Source organism: Carassius carassius, chromosome 14, assembly GCF_963082965.1.
Source record: "Carassius carassius chromosome 14, fCarCar2.1, whole genome shotgun sequence".
Lineage (NCBI taxonomy): Eukaryota > Metazoa > Chordata > Actinopteri > Cypriniformes > Cyprinidae > Carassius > Carassius carassius.
This window is the reverse complement of record NC_081768.1, coordinates 21926066-21944665: the sequence shown is the minus strand read 5'-3', so window position 1 is coordinate 21944665 and position 18600 is coordinate 21926066. Positions and strand designations below refer to the sequence as shown.

The window sequence follows — 18600 nt, the reverse complement described above, 5'->3', positions numbered from 1 at the left end:
CTTTTATCTGTCGGCGCAGGTGATGATGGCTTTGTCAGGGCACCTGAGTGCCGTGGAGGCAGAGAAACAGAAGCTTCGAGCACAGGTTAAAAAAAATGCACTGTGGTACATAAAAATTTAAACCATGCTCTCAGGTTCATTGGCACACAGTTTGGTTCGACTCCAATTTGATACATTTTCACTAGTGCTGTCAAACAATAAATCATGATTAATTGCATCCAAAATAAAAGTTTTTGTTTACATAATATATGTGTTTATGCTGTGTATAAATATTATGTATATATAAATACACACACATACAGTATTTTGAAAATTTTACCATGCATTTACATGTGTACATTTACATGAATGTTATTGATATTATATATAAATGTGTATATAAGCATAACATTTTTCTTACATATATACATGTATGTGTGTGTTTATATATACATAATAAATATACACAGTACACACACATTATGTAAACAAATGCATTTATTTTGGATGCGATTAATCGCAATTAATACATTAAAGTCAATTAATAAAGTTTAACATTGTATTATTTGTCTCCAAGTCGAGGTGCGTTTATTTAATCAGTATGAGTACATGAGTTCTAACGTCATTGTATCACTTCAGAAAGGTAACCACACAGGAAGAGAAGGTGCCAAAAATAGTGTTGCCTGCTCCTCATTTTGACTCATTGGCTTTGCCCAATACACATAATGGCACTTGTGTCTATCAAAAGAATGAATAAGTAGAGCACAAACTGTCAGGCTCTGGAAGTAAGCATCAAGAAGTCAATTCTTTCAGAAATTAACTCCTTCCCCACCATCGTCAGCTTTTGAGAAGATTTTATGGCTTTACGTGTTTTCACTGAGAAACACTCAGTGGCTATATTGCACATATTTTACACATCTTCTGAACAAGTCCAAAAACTCCAAAACAAAAACACACTTGAACAGGTCGGAGAAACGAGCGATCTCTTATGTAAACAGACCATCAGCAATAGACATCATATAAATCATATAAAACGGCATAATGTTACAGAGTGAAATGTTGATCCAGGAAGTGGTATATGTCTGTGCAAGCTTTCGAGGTATTGATGGAAGCGATTTACCGAATTTATGCATTGATAATCATACTGAATTTTAACCAGATGTAATTTTTATGAAACCTACCTTTATTCAAGTGTTGATAAAAAAAGAATGCTTTAAGCTAGAATAAAACAGCAAAATATACTGGAGTCCATCAAATTTGAGTGAAAATCACCTTCAAGCTGTCCTAAGTGTATAGGACTTTCTTCTTTCACACGAATACAATCAGAGTTATATTAAAAGATGTTCTGGGTCTTCCAAGCTTTATAATGACAGTGAATGTGGCGAGATTTTGAAGGCCAAAAGAAGCTAGAGATTATGGGTTATAAAGTTTAAAATATGGATATTTTTTCGTGCATTCACTTCAGAAGGATTTTATTAACCCATAGTGCCATGTGGAGAACTTTTTGGAGCATCAAAATCTCAAACCCCATTCACTTCCATTATAAAGCTTGGAAGAGCCAGGTCATTTTTAATATAACTTCTTTTTGAAAGAAGAAAGTCATAAACACCTAGTAAATCGTGTTGTAATTTACATTTTTGAGTAAATTATTCCAAAACTTACATAACATTATGAACATAAAATACCATAAATGTAACACAAGCACATCTTATTGTACATTAATTTACATTAAAAAATTTAACAAAACCATTTTAATAAAATGTCATATGCACATTAAAGATTAAAAATGTTAAATAATCGTTTTGGCTTATAAACATTTTGGCTTATGGTTTGGTTTAAGGATTATTCTGAAGATCTTTTAATGACTATGGGAAAATGCTTTCTGAAGCAGGACTGCTGAAAAATTGGGCTGTCACTGTTGCTGTGCCTTTCCACAAATTAGTCTAAAAAGCTGTGGTGTGAAAATTCCCTGAGGCTGCTTTTCCTGTTTCCAGGTGCGTAGGCTGTGTCAGGAGAACCAGTGGCTGAGAGACGAGCTGGCAGGAACCCAGCAGCGGCTGCAGAAGAGTGAGCAGAGCGTGGCCCAGCTGGAGGAGGAGAAGAAACATCTGGAGTTCATGAACCAGCTCAAGAAATATGACCAGGACCTCAGCCCATCAGTGAGACTCCATCTTGTATTCCTCCTGACGTTTATCAAAGAGCCTTTCTCTCTGTGTGTCTTTTCTTTTTTTTATTAAGTCTCACTCTGCACTTCTTTCCACCTCATTCTCATCAGGATGATAAGGACTCTGATTCCAGTAGGGAGACACTGGATGATCTTTTCCCAGATGAGCAGGATGAGCCGGGCCCTGGCAGTAAGTACCCCAGTAGCTCTTGTCTAGGAAATTAGTCAAATTCAAAATATAGACCTGCCTCCATTAAAACACTTTGGTATGAAGGACCATTGATATACCATGATATAAGAAAGTGGTAAGCATTCCACTAGCATTAAATTTTTTTTCACATTTGTGTACATTTAATAGAATGTAATCAAAAATAAATGATCATTTATATTAATAATAAATTATAAATAAAAATGTATATGTGAATTATTATGTACACTACTGTTCAAAACTTTGGAGTCAGTAAGGTTTTCCAGTTGTTTTCGGAAAAGTCTCTTATGCTCACTAAGGCTGCATTTATTTGACCAAATATACATTAAAGACAACAATGCTGTGAAATATTACTATGATTTAAAATTTTCTATTTTAATATATATTTTAAAATGTAATTTAAGCCTTTACTCTTAATGACCCTTACTCTTAAAGTCACTTAATGACCCCACACTTTTGAACAGAAATGTATATTAAATCTCTATATTTATATATGTATATCCATAAAAACAAAGATTATATTTAGTTCTGGTATAAATGTAACAATCACGGATTTACAGTGTGGTCTTTTGTACCTTGCTGAGATCACCATCTGATACCATCACTGTACCATTGTACAATCACTGCACGTTTTTTAAAGAAGAAAATAAACATTTTCAATGACCTCGAAATATAATTTGCTTGAGAGTGAAAAAATATATTACGTTCATGCTCCTCGTCACTCTTTTTGAATCAATATATTTGACCACAATTGTATTTTAGTTCAATAAAAAGAAATTGGAAATTGTAGAATCTTAATGTGCAGTATGTTGATGGGGGACGGGAAACAAACAACTTATTCTGTGCTAGACTGAGGTTCTTGTCTTGTATTTCCTTTCCTTTCCTCCCCTCCACTTTCTGTTTTCTTCTGCCTGATAATTTGCTCATTGACTATGTATGGAGCAGGATCTAAGGGCAGCGTGAGAGCGCTCCAGTGCATGGGAGTTTGTGGTATCATATGTCCTGAGCGTGCTCAGATTAGCCCTCATTCTGACACATAAATACCAGACGGATGTTTCTCTCTCAGTGATGCATCCCTGGTCAACATTAATCTGCTCTAAGAAAGATGGCATTAATCTCTTCTTCTCATTCCTGAAGTGCTGGCAATGTAATCCTTTCACTGACATTTTGCCATGCTTTTGATAATTCTTAGTTTATTTGAGTTGGCTAATTTGAAATTTGTTTTGGTCGAATCGGAAAATAGATGCTTTTAGATCTTGTGCCTATAAATGACAGTATTAGAAAGAAGCTATGTGTTGACTTTTGCTAATTGACTTTCTTAATTCAAACACAGACTTTGTTCTAGAAAAACCTAGTGAAATGTCTGCTGCATCTGAAATGACAGATTTTGAACGGCCCTGCATTAGCAGCATCTCTGTTAGCGATTATTCAGTGTCACCTGATTACAATAACAAATTATTAAATTCCAATAGCAGTTCCAAACGGGGGGCTGGGGGCCAATTTGAGGACTTCAGTAAACCTCTGCTGTAGCCTGGTAATACCTAACTCTGCTACTTCGCTTTGCTTCGTAGACATAGTCTGGAAGGGCATAACTGACAAGCGTTTTCTTTCTCGTGGAGGGGCGCTTGTCTGAAGTTTAAAATCATTGGTTACCCGTAAGCCAATCACATAACGTTTGGTTATGACACACTCAGCCGCCTCAAACTTCCACTGTAAACAGTGTAAACAGACTTTGGCCTCCCCAGTTTCTCACTGACGATCGGTAACAGTTGATAAATTGAACTTTTCCCAAAACCTGTCGGGACTCTGTAGTAGGGCCACGACTTCACCTCCATTCAAAATGTTAAACTAACAGTCTTCCTGTTCGGGCTTCAGTTGGGAAATGGCGGGAATATTCTCCACAGCAGAGCAAATAGCATAGCGTGTCTCCGTGTCCATTTTCAATTTCCCTAACCTAAAACTACAATCTTAAATTCGACGCTTGGCATCTACGTCACAGCTCTCAGCCCGCATGACTTTAAATTATATTAAATTAAATATTGTTTATTATTTGTATTGTCAAATTTTTTTTTAAGGTATTTTCTAATGCACAAAGACCAAAATGATGCACCTTTTGAAAGCATTATAACATTGCGTCCTGCCGACTGTGTGGAGCACATTTGTTTTGGCTCTTTATTCTTCTAGATGATACTTAGTTTTAAGATATTTACCCTGTATTATACCATATCTCATTCTCTCTCGTCCCTTCAGTCCAGCCTCCTCACAGCAGTGCAGCCGCAGCTGCGCAGCAGGGAGGGTACGAGATCCCCGCTCGTCTCAGGACCCTCCACAACCTGGTGATCCAGTACGCCTCACAGGGCCGGTATGAGGTGGCCGTTCCTCTCTGCAAACAGGCTCTGGAGGATCTGGAGAAAACATCAGGACACGATCATCCTGATGTAGCCACCATGCTCAACATTCTCGCCCTCGTCTACAGGTCTGCAGAGCACTTCAGTTTTCTAATATATATGTGTTTGCTGTCCACACAGCTGACTTTACTGGATAGTTGTCAGCATGTTATTCACAAGTTCTGCTCACTTATGTGGACTGCCTTTCAAAAGTTTGGGTGTCAGTTAAGATGAATTTTTTATTTATCAAGTTTAAAATTAGTACTTTTATTCAGCAACAACAAATTAAATTGATCAAAAGTGACATTAAAAATGCTATAAAAAAAGCTTTCAAATTTCTATTCATCAAATAATCCTGAAAAAAAAAATGTGTAATGGTTTCCACAAAAATATGAAGCATCACAACTGTTTTAAGCACTGATTATAATATGAAGTGTTTCTTGCTCATTATTAGAAAGATTTCCGAAGGATCATGACACTGAAGACTGGTGTATTAATGCTGAAAATTCAGCTTTGCATCACAGGAATTAAATTACATTTTAAAATATAATATATTTTACATTTCACATTAAAATATATAAACCGGCTGTTCAAAACAGTTATATTTCACAAATACTATATTAACTGTGTTTTTGACCTTGGTGAGCATAAGAATCTTCTTTTGAAAGTTGTGTTGTTTGTTTCAAGTCAGGTTATAATACTTTCTTCTATAACAACTGAATATGCAGAGTCAATATTTTTTGTGGAAAATGACTTGGTTCACCTCTAATATCTTAAACCACATTATGATATCTACAAGTTCTTCAAACAAACGGTCTGAGTACCCCATCCTTTATAGCTTTTGTTAAACTATGGTACTATCTGGTTAGCAAGCTGTTTAAGACATTAGGCTATTGTGCCATCACCTTGTTGCCATGGAAACTGATTTTTCTCAGGAAGGCCTTCGCAACAGCCCTTTGTTGCACAACGAGTAACAGTAGATTGATTGAAAGTGTTTTCTGTTCTTCAGGGACCAGAATAAATACAAAGAGGCAGCAAACCTCCTTAACGATGCACTGGCCATCAGAGAGAAAACCCTGGGCAGAGACCACCCTGCGGTAAGAGCCTGTCCTGCCCTTATCAGTGTGTCTGGCTCTGATGCTCTCCACATTACAGGAAAACCAGTATAAACAGCCTGTGTCTGCTGTGTGTGCCTGTGTATGTGCGTGTATTGTATGTATATTGAATTAAGCAGCCCAGGTTTTGAGTTTGTCATGTGAAGCTTATGTCTTGCCCTCTCATCAGGACCAGCATCCCACTATTCTCTGCAGAGGTTAGATACTTTAACACCTCTTACAGATCTGTCCTCTGTTTCATTCTCTATTTTCTAAAGCTGGATGCTACATTGATTATTCGCGACAATAAAATTCATAATGATTTTAATGCACTTTTCAGACAGGTGTCACTCACAATCCTTCCTTTTCTCACAAATTGAAAATGTATTAAGTGCAATATTTTATTGCATTAATATTTACTATCTCTGATTAAAACTTAGTGTTAGAATTGGCTAGTTTAATACATTTCTGTGCATTCATTTGAGTTCAGTTGAATTTTTTGTATCGGTTAACGATTAAACACTTGATTTTATTATTTGTTTGCATCATTACTATAAAATGTTTGAACTATTTAAATAGAAGTTGATTGCTGTTTATTACTCTGTACCTTTACATTGGTGAATGTAAATTAAAATGATTAAATATAATTATTCATTGCATTTATTTACCGTATTTTTCGGACTATAAGTCGCACCTGAGTATAAGTCGCATCAGTCCAAAAATACGTCATGACGAGGAAAAAAAACTAATATAAGTCGCACCGGACTATGTCGCATTTATTAAGAACCAAGAACCAAGACAAAACATTACCGTCTACAGCCGCGAGAGGGCGCTATATGCTGCTCAGTGTAGGCTACAGGAGCGCTGAGCAGCATAGAGCGCCCTCTCGCGGCTGTAGATGGTAATGTTTTCTCTTGGTTCATTTCTCCTGGTTCATGTCAAATTATAAAAAAATATATATTATAAATAAATAAGTCGCACCTGACTATAAGTCGCAGGACCAGCCAAACTATGAAAAAAAGTGTGACTTATAGTCCGGAAAATACGGTAGTAAAAAACAGTAGGGGGAAGACATTTACTTTACATTTACTTTTTAGTGCTTATATAAAACATTCTGAATCTAGTATTTGTCTGCAATGGCTATTTTATGAAATTATGGCTCTGCTGATTGAAGAAACCCCCATTTTAACACCATTTCAGAATAAATGCATAAATATAGTATTATAAATTTAATATAAATATGCAATATCATCAAAAGGCCAACAAATATATACATGAATTACAACCCGAATTCCGGAAAAGTTGGGACGTTTTTTAAATTTTAATATAATGAAAACTAAAAGACTTTCAAATCACATGAGCCAATATTTTATTCACAATAGAACATAGATAACATAGCAAATGTTTAAACTGAGAAAGTTTACAATTTTATGCACAAAATGAGCTCATTTCAATTTTGATTTCTGCTACAGGTTTCAAAATAGTTGGGACGGGGCATGTTTACCATGGTATAGCATCTCCTTTTCTTTTCAAAACAGTTTGAAGACGTCTGGGCATTGAGGCTATGAGTTGCTGGAGTTTTGCTGTTGGAATTTGGTCCCATTCTTGCCTTATATAGATTTCCAGCTGCTGAAGAGTTCGTGGTCGTCTTTGACGTATTTTTCGTTTAATGATGCGCCAAATGTTCTCTATAGGTGAAAGATCTGGACTGCAGGCAGGCCAGGTTAGCACCCGGACTCTTCTACGACGAAGCCATGCTGTTGTTATAGCTGCAGTATGTGGTTTTGCATTGTCCTGCTGAAATAAACAAGGCCTTCCCTGAAATAGACGTTGTTTGGAGGGAAGCATATGTTGCTCTAAAACCTTTATATACCTTTCAGCATTCACAGAGCCTTCCAAAACATGCAAGCTGCCCATACCGTATGCACTTATGCACCCCCATACCATCAGAGATGCTGGCTTTTGAACTGAACGCTGAAAACATGCTGGAAGGTCTCCCTCCTCTTTAGCCCGGAGGACACGGCGTCCGTGATTTCCAACAAGAATGTCAAATTTGGACTCGTCTGACCATAAAACACTATTCCACTTTGAAATAGTCCATTTTAAATGAGCCTTGGCCCACAGGACACGACGGCGCTTCTGGACCATGTTCACATATGGCTTCCTTTTTGCATGATAGAGCTTTAGTTGGCATCTGCTGATGGCACGGCGGATTGTGTTTACCGACAGTGGTTTCTGAAAGTATTCCTGGGCCCATTTAGTAATGTCATTGACACAATCATGCCGATGAGTGATGCAGTGTCGTTTGAGAGCCCGAAGACCACGGGCATCCAATAAAGGTCTCTGGCCTTGTCCCTTACGCACAGAGATTTCTCCAGTTTCTCTGAATCTTTTGATGATGTTATGCACTGTAGATGATGAGATTTGCAAAGCCTTTGCAATTTGACGTTAAGGAACATTGTTTTTAAAGTTTTCCACAATTTTTTTACGCATTCTTTCACAGATTGGAGAGCCTCTGCCCATCTTTACTTCTGAGAGACTCTGCTTCTCTAAGACAAAGCTTTTATAGCTAATCATGTTACAGACCTGATATCAATTAACTTAATTAATCACTAGATGTTCTCCCAGCTGAATCTTTTCAAAACTGCTTGCTTTTTTAGCCATTTGTTGCCCCCGTGCCAACTTTTTTGAGACCTGTAGCAGGCATTAAATTTTAAATGAGCTAATTAAGTGGATAAAAGTGTAAAATTTCTCAGTTTAAACATTTGCTTCGTTATCTATGTTCTATTGTGAATAAAATATTGGCTCATGTGATTTGAAATTCCTTTAGTTTTCATTTTATTAAAATTTAAAAAACGTCCCAACTTTTCCGGAATTCGGGTTGTAGTTTTCGCTAAATCACCTTGCCCTGCTGTTTTGTCTTTTCATTTTTCTCACTCTTGCCGTCTGTCACGCACATATGTGTCTCACATTCACTGAGGTATCTCAATCAAAGGTTGATCAGAACACATCTGTAGCACAGCACAGGGTGTTCATCTGTGTATTCTGTGAAAATTTCACCTTGATCGGATTTCCAGCAAGTAATCATTTTCCGTAAGATGAAATAACTGATTGAGTACATAAATGATTACCCTAATTCAGAATTGTTGATTTGTAGTTCTTTTAATAGCTTTTTTTTAATTGGACTTTTTTTTTAGCTGTATGATTGAAATATCTTTATGTATATACATTTATATTTCTGTTTTCCTGTGTATGCAGGTGGCTGCCACATTGAACAACCTGGCCGTTCTTTATGGCAAACGAGGGAAGTACAAGGAAGCAGAGCCTCTGTGTAAAAGGGCACTGGAGATCAGAGAGAAGGTGGGTCAGAGGTCAACCTGATGAATCATGCGTATGGCTTTCTTATAACTTTAGTCTTTATTCCCGCTTGGTTTTGTGAACTCCCATTCTGAGTTCTGCACATTGCCTTTCTCTTTCTCTCTCCCTAAAGATTCAAAGTATAAAGGATCCATTTTCAGAATCTTTGACTTATTTTATTCTTAGGAGAGATGTGAAAAGAGTCTTGAAGCATTTTTATTTAAGCAGTGAAGTGGTAAAAGCTTTGGGGTTATTACTATTCTGCAGTAACTTTTAAAATGCTAAAACTTTGTGAACTTTATAAAAGACCTGAAAATATGCCATGGCCTCTTTTTAAGTTGTGTTTGTAGAGCTCAGGAAGACTGACACCTCTCTTTCCAAAATAGGACACTCATATTTTTCCCTTGGACCTGTTTAGAAGGACTTACTATTTCAGTCTACTATTTAAGACTATTTTCTGCTACTTGGAGGTTTATTGTGGTCTTCTCCTTCCATAGTTCTCTGTCCAATTTTTTTTCTCTTATCCAGAAGAGTAGAATCGCACACCTGCAGCAGCCGCACACTCTCGGATGGTGTGCTTAGACACTCTATTTCTGCTCTCTCCCGCTGTGCCACACATTTATTTCGATCTCTTTATGGAGTTTTCTTCTAAGCCTGTGTGATAAAGCTCTTACTGGAAGTCTTGAGAGACTTACTCAGAGTGCTGCGTCTCACACATGCAGAGCTGAGAGAAAGAGCTTTGACACCCTGCTGAATCCAAACTCTCATCGCTTCACTTCTGCAGGCATTCCACATTAACCTTTCTTGGGCAGTATTAACAAAAACTACCGTTCAAAAGTTTGGAGTCTGTAAGATTTTTGTCTGTGTTTGTTTTTAAAGAAATTAATACTTAAATTTGTATTAAAAAAAAGAATGAATTAGGAAATTCAAAAAACAAAAAAGTTACTTTTTTTGCCGATATTCTGATTCTTTTAGATGAATCTGTATTGTTGATGCCATATTGTTTTAAAAGTCTTTTTAGGCACTATGGTAGAATCACTGTAATACTGTCCAGTGCTTGTGTATTCTTTCTGAAACTGATGATGATGATGATGATGATGATGATGATGATAATTTAGATAAAGAATAGTGATTGTGTTGGTGGAAGTATTTGTCTTACAACAAAACATTCAATCACAACCCCAGTAAGTATACGATCACAGAGCCCCTGCCTGTGAACTGTCAGTTTCTCTCAACATGTGCCTGGACACCCACAGAGAGGGAGACCCACAGAGAGATAGTCACTGCAAATGATCAGTAAATGTACCCTCAAGGCCTGTCTGTTATAGACAGAGAAATACAGCCTAGGAGTGAATTAGAGTAATTTCATTTCAAGTACATCTCAAAACTATCAAAATCTAACAACACTTGTATCATAAATGCTGCTTCTATCTGTGTTCACTTCAGTTGCATATATTTTCTAGAGACGGACCATTTATACAGAATGTGTTTTGCATAGAGAGAAAAAAAAACAAGGCACAGGGTAGTGGAATGAAAAAGATGGTTTCTTTAAATTTTAACTGCTTTTAACTTAAGCACCATTTTAGATCAATGTCATGTGCAAGACATTGCGAAAGACGTGAGACACAAATGCAATGATCAAACACATCCACCCAAAAACTATAGAAAAGCAGCAGAAAAACGCAAGTGCTTTACCTTGAGCATTTCACTTTTAAAACACTGTGTCATGCACAAGGTGCAGCAAAAGATGCAGCAGTCAAATCTAGTGCATATTTACATAGAATAGCAATGCAAAAGTAGTACACTGAAATGCAGATATGTGAGATGAAAAAAGGTTGAAAATCGTATTACTTGATGCATCTTGCACTGCGTTCTAAAATGTGCAAGACATTGCAAGCACTGTTGGTGCGTGTGTGAACTGCTTCAATCAGTGTAAGACTGATTATGTCTAAAGCAGCTGAATAACTTGGGGTGTGTTTGTTTTGGTGTGTCAGGTGCTAGGGAAGGACCACCCTGATGTTGCCAAGCAGCTGAATAATCTGGCTTTGCTGTGTCAGAACCAAGGCAAGTATGAAGAGGTGGAGTACTACTACCAGAGGGCCCTGGAGATCTACCAGACCAAACTGGGCCCCGACGACCCCAATGTGGCCAAGACCAAAAACAACCTGGTACAAACACACTCACACTTCACACTCTACATCCATTAAAACAAACAGAAATCCATTTGTGGATATATATATTCCTGAGTTTGTTTAGAGAAAACAAAACCTTACAGATTGTATTACTTGGCAATCATATATCCCATTACAATACAACAGGTTTGATCTTTTAGACTGGTCAGCTTTTGTTGAACTTATCCATATGGTGTGGGTTGTGTGGTGTTATTTGCTGCAGGATTTCTGTCGTCTCAGCAGTTTACACACATCAGATATGGATCATTCAGCTTTTAGTGCAATGGAAGAAGCTTTTAGAGTAAATACGCCAGCTCAGACTGAGACATCTTTCAGCAGACTAAAGTTAAATGTGCTAATGTATCATAATAATGTATTTCTAATTAATTAGGTGCATTTATTAAAATGTATTGATAATTTTTTTTAATTTGAACATTTCTCTGCACATTATAAAATCAGTAAATATACTTAAGTGAAATCTGGAAAATGTGATTGTTGCTATCTACTAAAAATATAAATGATCCATTTGTTGTTTTTCTCAGGCTTCATGCTATCTGAAGCAGGGGAAGTTTAAGCAGGCAGAGACACTGTATAAAGAGATCCTCACCAGAGCCCATGAGAGAGAGTTTGGCTCTGTAGATGGTACGTGTGTGTTCTTTCCTGACCCAAGCATTTTCAGAATATCTTTTTTGGTTGTTCTCTCTAGGGTATGTAAATTTGCTCTATAATATTCTATGCAAAAAAGCTCACAGACCTTCTAAGCAGGGTTTATGCTGTCTGTAGCAGCTAAGCACACTGAAATGTACACACAATTCAAAGTGAAGTGTAACTTGCTATTTAGAGCTGGGGGATGTTTTTATTCATTATGTTAAATAATATTGCTGGTAGTATAAAGTTAATCATTGTTAAAATGGCAATAATTGACCATTATGTTTCCTAAAGATTGCTTCATTAAATTAATTTTGTAATCTTGAGATCACTTGAGAGCTCAGCCAGAAATAGTTTAATATAGAATAATATATCATGTTTTAATATTGCCTCTGTTGGTATTTGTTGGCAATTGAGATTAATTTCCTGTAGTCATTACTCCATAGTTTTAGTTAATCAATTTAAAACACTGATTTAATAATTTGTTTATATTGTCACTATGTGGCATTTTCCATATATTACATGTTTTAGTAAGAACTATGTGTAAATATCACAGTGTATAACTGTACATTGTTATATCAGTGCCTACAGTATAATTAAGTAAATAACAGTGTTGTGAACATTAGAAAAATATTTATTTGCTTGTTTATTTTAATCTAATTAGCTACATGTTTAGGAAAACATTTCTCACACTTTTAAGCCATTTCAGTGAAAATACATAAATATTTAGATGTATTCATTTTCGTCAAAACGCAAAAAATATCAAGATATTATTTCTATCATCCAGCATCATATATTTCTATCATCTAGCCCTAATGCTTGCACACTTTAAGTCAGTTATGCACAAACTTTTTTGACTTTTGCACTAGTATCCTCTTTCTTTCTCTTGCTCGCTCACACACACACACACACATACACACACACTCACTCACACACACAGACAGGTAAAGATGTTGATCAGTTGTGAAGCTCTAACAGAGAGCTCAGTTGTAAGATAAAAGCTCCCACTGTTTCCGTCTGTGAACTGACTGATCACCTCAGGCACTAGAACACCATCACTCATTATATTGAACCTAATGGTTTGGTGTGTGTGTCTGTGTTTGGGCTTGAACTGATGCTGTTTTTATGTCCTTGGTTTCCCCCTGCAGATGAAAATAAACCCATCTGGATGCATGCAGAGGAGAGAGAAGAACAAAGCAAGGTGAGGACAGGTCAAGCATCACAGGAGAAGAGTAATTCAGTTATTTGCTGGTAACCTGTGAATGTCAGACAACTGTATAATAGTAAATAATAAAATATCAGATAAATGTCAAATAATTGTGAAATTAAGAGGTTTGTGCTTTCTTTGTTTCAGGGCAAGCAGAAGGATGGTTCTCCATTTGGAGAGTATGGTGGCTGGTACAAGGCCTGTAAAGTCGACAGGTTAGATAATGCCTCATCTGCTGCATACACTGATACAAATAAACACATTTGTTTGTGCAGTGTTACCTGCAGCATCATAATGAAGTGTTTTCCTGTCTGACCTTTACTGCTTGCAGCCCGACTGTCACGACCACACTGAAGAACCTCGGAGCTCTCTACAGGAGACAGGGCAAGTTTGAGGCTGCAGAGACTCTGGAGGAGGCGGCTCTGCGCTCCAGAAAGCAGGTGTGTGTGTGTACATGTGTATATATATTTCTGGTTTATATATAAACAGTAATATTGTGAAATATCATGTTTTAAAATAACTTTATTTGAATTTATTAAAAGAAATAATTTATTCCTATGATGACAACCATATTTATTATATTGGCGCTGAATTATAAAAAATTCCTATTATTCCTTAGTTCCTATTATTGTGTCAGTATTTTTTGATGAATAAACAGCATTTTTAAATAATTTAAACTTTTGATCAATATAATGCATGCTTGCTAAATAAAAGTATTAATATTTTTAACTGTACTTACCCCAGACTTTTGAATACTGGTATGTGTGTTTCCACAAAAATATGAAGGAGCACAACCATTTTTAACATTGATAATAAAAACAAATGTTTGTTGATTATCAAATCAGCATATTTGATTGATTTTTGAAAGTTATGTGAAAATTCAGCTTTGCCATGACATGAATGTAAAATAGAAAACTTTATTTTTTTTTAAATATATATTTTACAATGTTATGATATTTATGTACTTTTTTTCTTTCAATAAATAAATTTAATCTTTTCTTAAAAAATCTTAATTATTCTGAATTTTATTGTTACTATTTTATTTATCTTTATTTATTATTATTATAATTATTATATATTATACTATTATTATTATTATTATTATATATCACTTTATTCTAAATGTTTATAATGCCTTTTCTTTACAACAAACATGTATGGTGATATATTAGCTTAAAAAAATTGGCAAAATGTGCCATATAAATGTCATAAAAGTACTCTGTACAACTTTTAGGATTTAACAGAATATAGAGTCACTGTAATTTTCTATAAATAGGTAATTAGATATATAGGTTGTTGATTTAGTTCAGTACATATTTGTTAATTTTCAGCGTGTTGTCTTGTCTCTCCTCCTGCAGGGTCTGGATACGGCACATAAGCAGCGTGTGGCGGAGGTGCTGGGAGACCCTGAAGTACGAGAGAAGCAGCGGAGCCGTGAGAGCCTGACCTCTGACACGGTGAAGTACGAAAGCGGCCCTGACGGAGGAGAGGAAGTGAGTATGAGCGTGGAGTGGAATGGGGTAAGTACAGTACACACCGCCCAGCCTCACACACTCACACTACAATGAAATACACACTACAGAAAAATACAGTGAAAGGATAGTGGCTTGTAATTCTGACCAGACAGGGCACAATGAAGCTCCTCAAAGGCCTCTGAATATATCCACCCCACCTCACATCCAGAATTATATTACATGAAGAATAAAGCATTTGCATCTGTGCCAGTGCATTTATCAAACGCTGAACATGAATCACTGGAAGCAGATCAAACCTGGAATTAGATGCTGCTAATTATATCGTCCCATATGATTAGAAGACTATTGATCGGTAGCAGTGGCTTGAATGGGGTTTTGTATAAAAGTAACCAAAGTCAGTTCACTGTTGCCCCAACAACCCAAAGAATGGCATGTGAAAAGACCCTCAAGAGGGCATTTCCACGCCTGTGTTTCTGAGGTTCAAACAGTGTTGGATTAGAGTTACTCTTTAAATGTTCTGACTTCATATGTTGCAGTCATATCCTCGTGCTGAGTGTCTGATCTGTTTGCTTGTAGTGCTTTATAATAGCCTGACTTGAAACCCTATTAACCTTTTCAACCCTGAATTAACATTGTACATACAGTTATATTAAGTACATACTTTTTATGCATATTCATTTATATAAAATACACTACCAGTTAAACATTTGGAGACACTTGACTGAATTTATGTATGATATTAAAACTGTTTAATTTAAAAGTCTTATGCAGAAATGCTCGACATTAATTTTGTAAACAAATTCTGTTTATTATAATGTTTGTGTGTGTGTGTGTGTGTGTATATATAATACATTCTGTTATTAATTAATTAGAAGTTTGTGCTATTGTTATTATTATAAGAGGTGTGTCCAAGCTTTTAAGTGGTAGTGTATTCATAAACTTTATATATTCAATAGTATAAATGTTTAATATTGTTATATTTACATGAGTTAAGTAATTGTATTTATATGTTTATATATGAAAAATATAAATATAGATATATGTTGAGAGTAAAATTTATTATTGATATGTGTTTTATGGAAAAAGTACACGAAATGCATGCAGTTGCAGTTTTTTTAAACACCCTTTTATTAACCATTCATTTTGTGGCAGATACAATGAATGGTTTAAAAAATATTCCACAAGTTTAGTGAACACTGAATGATGTGACTCATCATAAATCTAAAAATGAATTTATTCATTAACTTTTCTTTTGTAATGGTTCATTAGATGAGTATGAACTCTTCTCCTCTAAGGCAGATGTTTTGTAGCTGCTGTTTTGACCATAACACCTCTGCTGTAGTCTCTCTGCAATTCTGAGTCACAACTTTTATGCTGCTGTAGCAACAGTAACCATAGTGCCAAGACAACCAATCAGCATCCCCCCGGTGAGATAACACCCCACTCAGATTGTGGGTGGCTCCCATCAAGCTGGTTTAGCTGTGACCACATTGACCTGGGTTTCCCTTTTCTGTCTTTCTTGCTTTCTTGTCCTTGTTTCTTTCTCTCATACACATATGGCTCAGGGCTTCACTATATACTGTACTATTAGATCTCTGTTGCAAACATGCATTTGTTTTTCTTACATATACAGGCACTCACATACATACACAGCATATAATCCACAGAATCTCACATTGATGTACATGTTGGGGTCACTCACATGTTGGCGTGGGCTGTGTGTTCTGTACTCCTGGTGTGTGTTTTTCTGATTTGTCTCATTAAATGCCTGCTCTCATCCTATTTGTGAATGCGTGTTTGTAAAATCTCCTCTTGCTTTCTACCTCTTGTCAGCCAGTTTTCATGCTATTGTCCTCATCTATTCGTATGCCTCTCCCAATCAAATCTGAGGTCCATAATGTACCAGCTTGCACAAATCAATGGTTCCTCAGGGTTCATTGTGTGCTATTTTTAGACCGTGTCCAAGGTTGATGGAATGGGTTAATGGAAAAAAGCCTGTGGCTTTGTCCTCTAAATAAAACTACTATGCTGAATTTATTTCGGTTGGCCACTTTCCTCAAAACAAGCACATGATCCCATGTGTGATTATAGTGGCAAAATTTGCTTTATTTTTTGGATCATTGTTTTGTTCCAGCTTTTAGTTGCTTTGCTTATTCCTTGCTTTTTTGTTGAGCGTTGGTTCTTCTGAGGAGTATATTCAGGATGAACTCGTTTTAATACCCATTTACATGTTCCCTCCTGACTTAATAACAGACTATACGCAAATGCAAACACGAATGCAGCAAATTGCAAGTGCATGGTACTTTTGAATAAAGGCCAAAGACAAAAACCTGTCAAAAACAGTTCAATGTCATCCTCAAAGGCACATTTATCAGCCGGTACCTTTGTTCAAATCGGAAGTTAGCAAAATGCAGACAATATTTTTTTCCATTCACTTTTGAATAATTGCAGAAAAAAAGGATCCATGACCAACAAAAGTTAAATTTTTTTTTAAATATATGATCTTGACAAATAAACAACTTTAAAGCTTAAATTTAATTGTCAAAAGTGGAAATCTACAAGTTGGAAAGTTGCATTTGAATAGCTAGCAAGGATGCAAGTGTAAACCCAAAGAGGCTGTAAAGCAGAATATCGAGTGCCTTGTTACCAACCATCTTTTTCAAGACTCCCAAAAACAGCACTAATGGCAATTTATTGGTGTATTTTATGTCATACAGTAAAATGTGAAAATATAGCCTATTGAGCTTGTTGACCATAGACCTTGTTTCAGGCATTTTACCAAAAATCATTCAAAATACCCATTGACTTCCAAGGGTTAGTTCACCCAAAAATGTAAATTCTCTCATTAATTACTCCGTCTCGTGTCGTTCCAAACCTGTAAGACCTTCGTTCATCTTCAGAACACAAATGAAGATATTTTTGATGAAATCAAAGAGCTTTCTGAGAGCCTGCATAGACACCAATGTAACTGACACGTTCAAGGACCAGAAACATAGTAAGGACATTGTTAAAATAGTCCGTGTGACATCAGTGGTTTAACTGTAATGTTAAAGGCCAGAACACCAGCTCCTGGGTACAGCAGCACCACACGTATGTGTCATGGTATATTGTGAACAACTGACTCGGAAGAGAAGAAATTATTGAATAAAGTCATTCTTTTATTTTTACTTACACAAAAAGTATTCGCAAAGCTTCATAAAACTAAGGTTTAACCACTGATCTCACATGGACTATTTTAACAATGTCCTTACTCCCTTTCTGGGCCTTGAACGTGTCACTTGCATTGCTGTCTATGCAGGGTCAGAAAGCTCTCGGATTTCATCAAAACCATCTTAAGTTGTGTTCCAAAGATGAAAAAAGGTCTTAAGGGTTTGGAGCGAGATTAGGATGAGTAATTAATGACAGCATTTTCATTTTTGGGGGAACTATCCCTTTCAGGACAATGGAACTGTAAGAGCAAAAACACCAGCTTTTTTCTGGGTTTAAGGCTTGCTCCTGCAGAACTCTTGTTTGAACTGCTGCTTTTTGTCATATTAATATTCCTCAGCAAGAACTGTTCATCAGTGTACCATCACAGTAGTTGACCTAGAAGAGTAAACAGACTATAGAACAGGGGTCATCAGACTCGCTTTTGGAGGGTTTAAGTTCAGCCCTAATTAAACACACCTCAACCAGCTAATCAAGGTCTTACTAGGTACTTAAAAACTTCCAGGTAAGTGTGTTGATGCTAGTTGGAGCTAAACTCTGCAGGACACCGGCCCTCCAGAATTAAGTTTGGTGACCCCTACCATAAAAGAAGACAGCTTGTTTTACTGCTTTAGCACTCCTTGTGGCAACTCTGAGAATACAGTGAGAAGACGTGTGTGTACTGGCACATTTCAGAACCCAGTGACATGAATTCGAACATTAG

At 36.3% G+C, this 18600-nt stretch overlaps 1 protein-coding gene across 6 annotated transcripts in view; it reads left to right on the top strand.

Moving 5' to 3' along the window:
- Positions 1-18600, top strand: part of LOC132157340 (kinesin light chain 1) — a 34804-nt gene that overhangs the window by 9072 nt on the left and 7132 nt on the right. For 3 of the 6 annotated variants that reach the window (XM_059566662.1, XM_059566659.1, XM_059566664.1), the window contains exons 3-14: positions 20-85; positions 1974-2138; positions 2255-2333; positions 4602-4827; positions 5748-5835; positions 9091-9192; positions 11184-11357; positions 11903-12002; positions 13157-13209; positions 13363-13430; positions 13547-13655; positions 14574-14708. In XM_059566662.1, the coding sequence (XP_059422645.1) occupies positions 20-85; positions 1974-2138; positions 2255-2333; positions 4602-4827; positions 5748-5835; positions 9091-9192; positions 11184-11357; positions 11903-12002; positions 13157-13209; positions 13363-13430; positions 13547-13655; positions 14574-14708 (1365 nt within the window). Of the gene's footprint in view, positions 1-19; positions 86-1973; positions 2139-2254; positions 2334-4601; positions 4828-5747; positions 5836-9090; positions 9193-11183; positions 11358-11902; positions 12003-13156; positions 13210-13362; positions 13431-13546; positions 13656-14573; positions 14736-18600 lie in introns of all 6 variants that reach the window. The other 3 variants (XM_059566660.1, XM_059566658.1, XM_059566663.1) reach the window with 1 other exon arrangement.